The following is a 10,960-nucleotide window of genomic DNA, read 5'->3' on the forward strand; positions in this document are numbered from 1 at the left end:
ATTCACTTAACAACCGGGTTACTAACTTTATCACTGCAGTGATTCATTTAACAACGGTGGCAAGAAAGGTGGCAAAATGGGTCGCAAAGCTTGCTTAACAAATGGCTGACTTCGCCACAGGAACATTGGGCTCCATTCAGTGGTGGGATTCAACATTTTTTACTACCGGTTCTGTGGGCATGGCTTGGTGGGCATGGCAGGGGAAGGATACTGTAAAATCTCCAGTCAGAGGTGGTATTTGCCGGTTCTCTGAACTACTCAAAATTTCCGCTACCGGCTCTCCAGAAGTGGTCAGAACCTTCTGAATACCACCTCTGGTTCCATTGTGGTCGTACATTGAGGGTTAGATGCACTGGGGATCAAGTGAGGTACTAATACCACTCTATAAAGCCTTAGTAAGACCACACCTAGATTACTGCATCCAGTTTTGGTCACCACACTATAAATAAAGATGTTGAGACTCATACAGAGAAGAGCAACCAGTATGATTAGGGGACTGGAGACTAAAACATAAGAAAAACGGTTGCAGGAATTGGGCCTGGCTAGTCTACTGAAGAGAAGGACCAGGGGAGACATGATAGCCATCTTCCAATATTTGAGGGGCTGCCACAGAGAGGAGGGAGACAAGCTGTTTTCTAAAGCACCGGAAGGTCAGACAAGGAATAATGGATGGAAATTGAACAAGGAGAGATTTAACCTGGAAATAAGGAGAAACTTTCTGACTGTGAGAACAATCAACCCATGGAACAGAAGTTAGGAGCTTCAATACTGGAGGCTTTCAAGAAGAGATTGGCCTGCTATTTGTCAGAAATGGTGCAGGGTCTCCTGCTTGGGCCTGGGGTTGGACAAGATGACCTACAAGGTCTCTTCCAACTGTGTTAATCTGTTTCTGTACCTGACCAGAAAGGAGCCAGAAGGAGGAGGAGAGGGAGAAGGAGAGGGAGAAGGAGAAGGAAAAGAAAGCATTAGCAGGATTAGGACGGAGCATTCGCGAGAGAGCTTTGACAAAACAGGGGGCTCCTGCCGGAAAGGGGAGGAAGGGAGCCTCCGGGGACATTTTAAACTAAGCAAGGGTCTTCAAACTTGGCAGCTTTAAGACGTATGGACTTCAACTCCCAGAATTCCTCCTCCAGTCATGTTAGTTCAGGGATTCTGGGAGTTGAAGTCCACAAGTCTTAAAGCTGCCAAGTTTGAAGACCCTTGTTTTAAAGGGTGGTGGGGAGGCAAGAGGGGAGGGAGGCTGGAGGAGCGGTGCCTCTCTAGGAAAAAGCGCTCTCTCGCCCGTAGTCCGAACCTCCCGGAGGAGGTGGGGGCGTTTCGCCGGGAGCGGATTCCCGGGAATCAGTGGCAGCCCCGCTTCCCGGATCCGGATCGCGGGGGAAGCGCGATCCCGCTTTTCCCCGGGAGAAGGAGAAGGAAGGGGAATCCGGAGCGGAGCGGCTGTGCGTCCGGAGGCTGGCCGGGCAGGAGAGGAGAAGAGCGGGCTAGAGGCACGGCGGGGCAGCCCGATGGCCCGGCGGTGGAGGAGGAGGAGGTTGGGTGGGAGCAGCTCCGCTGAGCCCGAGGAGGAGGAGGAGGAGAAAGCCCAAGGAGCCGCCGGCGGAGCGTCAGCGGGGCTCCGGGCGGTCTGCAGCCACCTGCTGCAGCTTCGCTCCCGGCTGGCTAAAGCCCCGGGAGGAGGAGGAGGAGGAGGAAAGCTCCCGAGGGGTGGGGGATCCCAGAGTGGGTCCTGCCCGGGCTGTTCCCGGAGATGGCGGGCTGGCTAGCTGCGGGAGGGCCGGGCGGAGAGTTGCTCCCAGGCTGTGGCCCTGGCCGGGGTCTTCCCGCTCAGCCCTCCTCAGGCCCAGGAGCTGAGAAGGAGGCGGCAGATGAGAGGATCTCCCCTCCTGGGAGGAAGACCCAGTTACCTTGCCCGGCTCAAAGGCAGGTCGTATCAATAGAAGATGCTCTGGTTTCCCTCCATTTTCGGTCCCAGGGTTCTCTCCCCACCCCCAGGTACCATTACAGGTAGTCCCCGACTTACAACAGTCCATTTAGTGACCATTTAGTACAGCCGCAGGTGAGGGTCTATCCCCTCCTGGGAGGAAGATCCAGTTCCCTTGCCCGGCTCAAAGGCAGGTCGTATCAATAGAAGATGCTCTGGTTTCCCTCCATTTTCAGTCCCAGGGTTCTCTTTCCTTGCCCACATTACAGATAGTCCTCGACTTACAACAGTTTATTTAGTGTCCGTACAGTGGCAGATGAGAGGATTCCCTCCTGGGAGGAAGAAGGGCCACTTGCCTGGCCCAGCTCTTTGCAGCAATAGCAGAGACTTTGGTTTCCCTCCATTTTCAGTCCCAGGGTTCTCTTTCCTTGCCCACATTACAGATAGTCCTCGACTCATAACAGTTTATTTAGTGACCATACAGTGGCAGATGAGGGGATTCCCTCCTGGGAGGAAGAAGGGCCACTTGCCTGGCCCAGCTCTTTGCAGCAATAACAGAGACTTTGGTTTCCCTCCATTTTCAGTCCCAGGGTTCTCTTTCCCTGCCCAGATTACAGGTAGTCCTTGACTTACGACAGTTCCTTTAGTGACCGTTCGAAGTGACAGCAGCACTGGTGGGGGGGGAAACGACTTATGACTGTTTTTCACACTTAATGACCTTTGCAGCATCCCTACAGTCCTGTGATTTTCAGTCCCAGTGTCGTGTTTCCCCATCCAGGTTATTCCACAGGACGGAGAAGTATCCTGAGGGAGTTTGCATCTCCGTCTATGGATATAAGGCTGACTCAGCCTTCCGTTCTTCTGTGGTCGGTAGAATGAGGACCCAGATTGTTGGAGGCCATAGGCTGACTCTGTAAACCGCTTTACCTAAAGCACCGTGAAGCAGTATATAAGTGCTATTGCTATATAACCGTGATGGCGAACTTGTGGCACACAGAGCCATTTGTGCGGGCATGCGAGCCCCAGCCAAACTTACCTGCACTGCACATGCACACACCTCCCAGCTGATTTTTGGCCTGTTTGAGGCCATTTTCGCCCTCCCGGAGGCTCGAGGAAAGCTTCTGCAGCCTCGGGAGGCCGGAAACGGTCCCGTTTTGGCACTTCTGGTATTTCCAGAAGGCCCGTTTTTCAGCCTCCCAAGGCTGCAGAAGCTTCTCTCGAGCCTCTGGCAGGGCGAAAACAGCCTCAAATGGGCCGAAAATCAGGTGGGCCTTCTGGAAATACCAGAAATGCCTGTTTTCAGCCTCCGGAGGGCCTCGTGGAGCTCGGTGGAGGCTGTTTTTGCCTCCCGGAGGCTCGAGGGAAGCCTCTGCAGCCTCGGGAGGCTGAAAACAGGTCCGTTTCGGCAGTTCTGGTATTTCCAGAAAACCCATTTTTCAGCCTCCCAAGGCTGCAGAGGCTTTTCTTGAGCCTCTGGGAGGGCGAAAATGGCCTCAAACAGGCCGAAAATCAGGTGGGAGGCATGCACATGCGCAGTGCAGATAAGAGGGCGGGGCGCATTGCACCGTGGGTGCTGGCATGTGTGCGCTTTCGGCACACCACAACAAAAAGTTTCGCCATCACTGCTATATAACATGGTTGATTTGGGGGAGGGGAAGAGAAGAATCTCCTTCCAATGTTCAGTTGTTTTAATCTAATTATTTTTCTGTCATCTGGGCTGTTGATTACAGATGGAGGAGCCTCTGAAGCAGTCAGTCTTGGTAGCTCCTGAAGAAAGAGAAGGTCTCTCCCATCCCTCGTCTATGAAGCAGCTATGGGGAAGCATCTCTGAGGAGGATCACAACCCTCTTTGTCATGGATCAGCAAAAGCGCAGGTAGGGAAGCTTTAGAACAGGGGTGTGAAACACAGGGCCTGTGGGCGGGATCCCGACCCGCAATGTAGTTGGATCTGGCCCACAAGACCATCCTGGAAAATGTAAGGGGTTGGCCCATGTTGCTTTGGCCCGGTCTACCCAATACAAAGAGGAAACGTGTCAGGGCTCCGACAATCCACCCCCATTCGAATCATGAGTCTCTAGCTGTTCTGACCCCCGCCCTTTTCCAGCAAATCAAACACAATCCCAAAGGAACAGAAACCTTGTAATGCTTGTACAAAGCTGTGATAAGCACAAGCCTTGCCAAACTGTGTGAGACTTGCCAAAAGATAACAGACAAAAAGTAATTTGCAATATAAGAATCTTCAAATACAAACTCAGGATACTGGAATGTGCACGAGGCTGGAGTTTCAAAACGTCTTTGCCTTCTGCAATTACATTCTTTTCACAGCTGGCTTTTATCTTCTTGAAGGAGGGCCCATTACTTTGCAGCCTTACTCCCGAGTCGCCCATGCTGTTGCAGCTGCTCTTTCCTGCGAGCAATCCTGCGCTCACGTGCACTTGGCACAGGCTCCTCGGGAACCTCCTCATCATGGCTGCCAGCCCCCACAATCTCTGAAGGCAGCAGTCCACTCCCTAATGGTCCTGGCCCCTCATCTGAGTCCTCTCTCCTCAGCCGTCCGCACCTGCTGCCAGCTAACCACAACACTAGCTACATCTCTCAGCGTTTAAAAAAAAATCATTTATTAGGAGTGAACATGTTGGCGTTACCTGGGTGCAGCCGACACTGAAACACATCATTCATCTCACCCTTGCACCCTGGTCTTGCCCCACCCCCTGGATGTATATTCTCCAATGGGACACATCCATAGCCAAGAGTCATCAATCATGCTCTCCAGTGATAATCTTGCCCACCAGAAGCTTCGTCTGCCTAGCAATTATCTATAAAAATATTTAAGGTATGCATTACTCCACCCACTCCCTTTCTGCTGACAACTCTAAAAGACCAGAGAAATATTTTTGAGTTGACACATTGGTCCAGCGGGGCTTCAGCCCTGTCTACCCAATGAGAAGAGGAAGCATTGGGCCAGCGTGGCTTCGACCCGGTCTACCCAGTGCGAAGAGGAAACATGTCAGCAGTTTGGGAAGTGGCATCAAGCTGGTCACGCCCACCCAGTTGGCCATGCCCAATGAGTGGTGTCAAGCTGGCCAAGCCCACCTACTCAGCCACACCTCCCCTGAGGTCAACCACAGCCCTGATGTGGCCCTCAGTGGAATTGAGTTTAACACCCCTGCTTTAGAACAGGGAAACATTTTGGGATCTGATTGTGTCCTGAGACTCAATCAGTGGTGGAATTCAAAATATTTTACTACCGGCTCTGTGGGCACTTGTTTCGCGCGCGCACACATGCCTGACATGTGCTTTGCCCAAGCATGGAGCGTTCTAAAAGGGGGAATTTTGAGCGTGAAAACTTAACTTTGCTTTAGCGCTGGTGAATAAAACAGCTGAGACACGGCAATCTGTTCTGCCGTGCCTATCAGCTGAGCTACAAGCAAAGGAAATATAGGATAGGAAAGGGCAGGTGGGCGGAGCCAACTGCTGACCGGCGCTACCGGATTGCTAGAATCGGTGCAAACCGGCAATTATATCACCTCTGGATTCAATGCAAATCATGATAAGGAGGTCAAGTGTTGTGATTAGGATTCATTGGCATGGTCCTGTTTTCAAGTTAGCTGTTGAAGTGCAACATATTGAGAAGCCGAATATATTAATGGAATCACTTGTGCGTTTGTGGGGGGTTTTTTGTGTCATAAAATAACCAGAGAAATCTATTTCTAGCAAGAGAACGGTATTAACGTTAAGTTCTTTTTTAAAATCAAGTTTTTTATTTATATATAAATATTTTGAATACAATGTATTGTCTGGGCATATCATTTTACAAAAGAGGGAAAAAAGAAATAATAACATATATACTGATAACAACAGTAATAGTACAGCAAAATGATTCTTACCATATTTATAATTATATTATTAGCTTATTTGTAATCCTATTGATTATATTAGCATAGTTATAAACATTCATTAACATTAAATTCTTTTTTTAAAAATCAAGGTTTTTTTATTTATATATAAATATTATGAATACAGTGTATTGTCCGGGCATACTATTTACAAAAGAGAAAAGAAAGAAAGAAATAAGAACATACAGTATATACTGATAACAATAGTTATAGTACAAGAAAATGATTCTAACCATATTTATAATTATATTATTAGCTTATATGTAATCCTATTGATTATATTAGCATACTTATATATGTAAACAATGTTCATTAACGTTAAATTCTAATTAGATTAAGTGGCACATACGAAATCTTTGGAAAGGCAGCCATAAAACCTGGCATCATGTCAGAAAGAAGAGCATTTTCTGTCTTGCAAAAGTCATTTTTAGGATGTCAGAAAATCTAGGAGAGAACATTCTGGAGTCTCTGTTAAGGAATGTTTCGTTTGACTTTCAGGATTTGGTATCCTTTGAGGAGGTGGCTGTGTATTTCACGGAGGAGGAGTGGGCGATGCTGGATCCCAACCAGAGAGCCTTGCACAAGGATGTTATGCTGGAAAATTTTAGGAGTGTGGCCGCTCTGGGTAAGCCTTCGCTTTGCTCTGGGATCGGGATCAATTAATTGTGGAAATTGTTTGTTATCCATGTGGCGAGGTGGTACCTTTTGGCTAGAAAAAGAGGATTTTGGACCTTTTTATTTCTAAGATCAAAATAAATTTGTGCAGAAGTTGATACTAGAGGTATTTTGTGGCATAGTTCCCCAGCCTTTCCGGGTTGGTGACCCAAAACTGGGGGGGAAAAGAGGATGATTTTGTGGGAGAGGCAAGCACATGTATCCCCGTGTGCACGAGCACCCATGACATTGGCAGTGACGCTCCCATGAGTGGAGCCATGAGCACCCGTGACAAGGCTTGCATGAATGGGGTTTGTGCAAGTGGGGCTGCAGGTGCCCACAGAGGTGGGGGGAATCACCTTGGCAGCCCAAAGCTGTCAGCGTGTAAGAATATTACTGTAGAGCATGATTGATGAGTCTTGGATATGGATGTGTCCCATTGGAGAATATACATCCAGGGGTGTGGGGAAAACCAGGGTCAAGGGGGAAATGAATGATATATTTTAGTGTCAGCTGGCTGTCAGGGCTCCAACAAATCCACCCCCATTCAAATCATAAGTCTCTCGAAGTAAAAAAAAAAAAAGATTTATTCGGAGTGACCATGTCGGCATTAGCTGGGTGCAGCCGACACTAAAATACATCATTCATTTACCTTTTGATCCTGGTCTTCCCCCCACTCCCTGGATGTATATTCTCCAATGGGATACATCCATAGCCAAGAGTCATCAATCATGCTCTCCAGTAATACTCTTACACGCCGACAGCTTTGGGCTGCCAAGGCGATTATCTGAGACATTTAAGGAATGCACTGCTTTCCCCCCACTCCCTGTTGGCAACTAAAAAGACCAAAGGAGTATTTTTTTAGTTGACACCATGACTGCCTGTGTGACAAGGCTCACACGAGTGGCCCAATGGCAATTAGCCCACGGTCTGATATTGGGCCACGGGCCACAGGTTGGGCACCTGTTTTATGGGATCTTTCTTATTTGAGGAAGTTCTTTAGTAAAGATGACAGCTTCTCTCTGATCTGATTGTAGAGCAGGTATCCCAAACAGTCTCAGGAGAGGAAGCTACTGACCTCAATGTCTCTGACATCTGTTCTTTACAACCCCCAACTTCTTAGGTTGTCTGATAATCAGTGGCAGTTTTCATACTGGCTGTTAAGCCAAAGGGCCTTTCTTTTGGCTCTGAATCAATCATTTGTAAACTTCCCGTAAGGCTGAGAATAAGTGGCATTTTTTTTTCCCTTGAGTGCTTCAGCTCAAGATAGTTATATAGCAGGAATCCCCAAACTTGGCAACTTAGCATAGCTGGCTGAGGAATTATGGGAGTTGAAGTCTTAAAGTTGCCAAGTTTAGAGATCTCTGTTGTATAAGGCTACTGTTAGAGAAACTTGATATCATTTCAAGAACCTAAGTAGCAGTGAATCCAGTTCGTACGTTAAACCACTACACAGCAACTACACAAGCAATTTAAATTCATATTTTAACATTTCTGCAGGGATACCGTGTGCTTTTGGCAGTTTAACATCATCTCAGCATTCACATGGCATTTAAAGGACATCATAAATGTATAGTGTTTTAGGTATATATAAATAGACGAAACCAGCAAAATGTTGTTTATGCGAGAAACAACGTCTGCTTTGTTCATGAACGATTTATAAGATTTGTTTGGTTTTTTTCCTTGTGGCTTTTTGTTTCTTCAAATCAGCTTACGGACAAGAGCATGAGAATTACAAGGAGCAAGTGATCAAGTCTGAAGAAGATTCACCTGTAGATCAAGACCCATCACAAGGGAGTAAGAAAAGCTGTGAAGTGAGCAGAGGGGAGGAATCTTCTGCATACAGTGAAGTCCTTTCTCTCCCAACCCAGGAAGTTCAGCAACAAGAAGAAAAGGGAAAATACTTCAGATTTGGCAAAGGAGACAAAGAGAACTCTGATTTCACTAAATATTCTGTAACCCAGACAGAAGAAGAACAATATGAATATCAAGAGGATGGGCAAAGTATCAGCTCTACCTCCTACCTTGATTTACATCACCCATCGTACATTCAAGAGACATCATATGCATTAATAAATTGTGAGGAGAATTTCAGTTTCAGTGGTCACATAATTTCCCATAAAGGAGAGAAACCATATGAGTGTAGAGTGGATTTCAGTAAGAAACCATTACTTATTTTACCTCCCAAAATCCCACCAAGGGAGAAACTGTATCGATGTCTGAGGTGTGAAAAGACATTTGCTCAGAAAGGAAACCTGATCATACATGAACGGACGCACACAGGGGAGAAACCGTACGTATGCCTGGTGTGTGGAAGAGGATTCAGCCAGAGCGGTCACCTTACGAGACACCAACGATCCCACATGGGGGAGAAACCATATACGTGCTTGCAGTGTGGAAGGCAGTTCAGTGGGCGTTCGAACCTGGTGAAGCACGTAAGGAGCCACACAGAGGAGAAACGGTACCTATGTACAGAATGTGGAAAGAGCTTCCGCGACAACAGTGTCCTCCTTTGCCACAGGAGGATCCACACGGGAGAAAAACCCTTCCAATGCCTGGAGTGCGGGAAGAACTTCCGGCGAAACTGTCACCTTGTGGAACACAAGAGGATCCATACAGGAGAGAAACCCTACCGGTGTTTGGAGTGTGGAAAGAGCTTCAGTCAGAAAAGCAATCTTTCGCAACATAAACGAATTCACACCGGGGAAAAACCCTACACGTGCCTGGAATGTGGGAAAAGTTTCAATCAGAGCAGTCAATTTATTTGCCATAAAAGGATTCACACAGGAGAAAAACCATACCGGTGCGTGGAGTGTGGGAAAAGGTTCGGTCACAACAGTAGCCTTTTGCAGCATAAAAAAATCCACACAGGAGAAAATCCCTATAAATGTGCGGAGTGCGGGAAATGCTTCAATCAGAACTATAAGCTTTTGCAACACCAACGGATTCACACAGGGGAGAAGCCGTACCAGTGCCAGGAGTGTGGAAGGAGTTTCAGTTGCAGCAGTGACTTCGTTTGTCATAAAAGGATTCACACGGGAGAGAAACCGTATACATGCCTGGATTGCGGCAAGGGTTTTAATAAAAGCAGTCGGCTTACGTCTCATAGAAGAAAACACACCGGAGAGAAGCCGTATAAATGCACAGAGTGCGAAAAGAGATTTTCCTATAAGGATGGCCTCACAAGACATCAAAGAACCCACACTGGGGAGAAACCGTATATATGCTTGATATGCGGGAAGAAATTTGGTGGGCGTTCAGGTCTTAGAAACCACATCAGAATCCACACGGGGGAGAAACCCTACAAGTGCACAGACTGTGGAAAGAGCTTCTGTAAATACAGTAATTTCCTTTGCCATAAAAGGATCCACACGGGAGAAAAACCGTACAACTGCACAGAGTGCGGGAAGAGCTTCACGCAGAACGCGAACCTTATCAAACACAAAAGGATCCACACGGGAGAGAAACCCTACAAATGCGCAGACTGCGGGAAAAGCTTCAACCAGACCAATCACCTTTCGCAACATGAAAGAATACACATGCGAAAAAAACCGTAAGACCGAAGCTTGCCTTCCAAATCTTTTCTTGTGAAAAAAAGGATTCTTGTGGGGAACAAATAATAGAAATAGGTGTACTGTGGAGAAATGTTGAATTAGAGGAGTAACATGATCAGGCCTAAAAGAAACCACATGGAAGAATAAAAATGCCCACTGTGAGGAAAGATTCCAGTGGTCCTTTGAATTTATGCCCTTGTTTTCCCGTAAAAGATCTTATTTTGGGGAGAAACGCCTCAGATGTGTACAAACTCTGAATGGCAGAACTGACCCCAATCCCACAACAATGTGAGTTTGGATGAACTGCACAGATTAAAAATGTTGTGATAATAGTGTGAAACTGACCGATACACATATACCTCAATGGACTCCAACTTTAATAAAGGCTAATACCCACTTCCTCATCTCCACAAGCCTATTTTAGCCAATTATTCAAAAAAAAAATTGGCTATTCTTCCTTAATTTAATTACTGAAGAGTATATTTGGAATGGGTTTTTCCCACTCTTTGTTCTGTCCTAGGCCTCCCCAAAAAGCACTAAGTCAATTCTGAGTCTCGGCAAAAACCTCTTTTGTTACATTAATGTGAATTTCTTTCATTCACAGTTAGCCAACAGCTTGGCAAACAGCCTTGCAAAGGTAGACTAATGAGCTCAGACCTTTATCAATCCTGGAACGCTGCCCAGTAAATAGTTCCACGCTCACTGCTGGCAGGGAAGGGCTGTGTATACAGAAAAATCTCTGCAGGGCAGTCATGCACGCATTGCATTATGCGCACGCGATGAGAAAAAGGTTAGCCATCACTGCCCTAGTGGGATCCCAGCACAGGATAGGAATCCTCTGGCAGGCGAGACAAATTCCTATCCAGTCTTGGACTCTAAACCTCCACTAAGGAAGCCAGCCCCCCAGTCACAGCTTAAGGATACAGGTAGTC

The 10,960-nt window shown here is 47.0% G+C and overlaps 2 protein-coding genes across 4 annotated transcripts in view; one reads left to right on the plus strand and one right to left on the minus strand.

The window, feature by feature from the left end:
- LOC148131964 (uncharacterized) overlaps positions 1–10,424 on the plus strand; it is a 14,898-nt gene extending 4,474 nt beyond the window's left edge. The window contains exons 1-4 of one of the 3 annotated variants that reach the window (XM_087953838.1): positions 1,315–2,790; positions 3,655–3,798; positions 6,319–6,445; positions 8,185–10,424. In XM_087953838.1, coding sequence (XP_087809964.1) covers positions 2,638–2,790; positions 3,655–3,798; positions 6,319–6,445; positions 8,185–10,031 — 2,271 coding nt within the window. In that variant the 5' untranslated portion in view covers positions 1,315–2,637 and the 3' untranslated portion in view covers positions 10,032–10,424. Of the gene's footprint in view, positions 1–1,314; positions 2,791–3,654; positions 3,799–6,318; positions 6,446–8,184 lie in introns of those variants that run through there. The other 2 variants (XM_087953837.1, XM_087953836.1) reach the window with 2 other exon arrangements.
- The window catches only part of LOC113432072 (vomeronasal type-2 receptor 26-like), a 492,433-nt gene that overhangs the window by 234,712 nt on the left and 246,761 nt on the right, over positions 1–10,960 (minus strand). The gene's annotated exons all lie outside the window — the stretch shown is intronic.

Source organism: Notechis scutatus, chromosome 2 (genome assembly GCF_049901735.1).
Source record: "Notechis scutatus isolate UNSWTSFEM ecotype Mainland chromosome 2, rNotScu1.2, whole genome shotgun sequence".
NCBI classification, from domain to species: Eukaryota; Metazoa; Chordata; class Lepidosauria; order Squamata; family Elapidae; genus Notechis; species Notechis scutatus.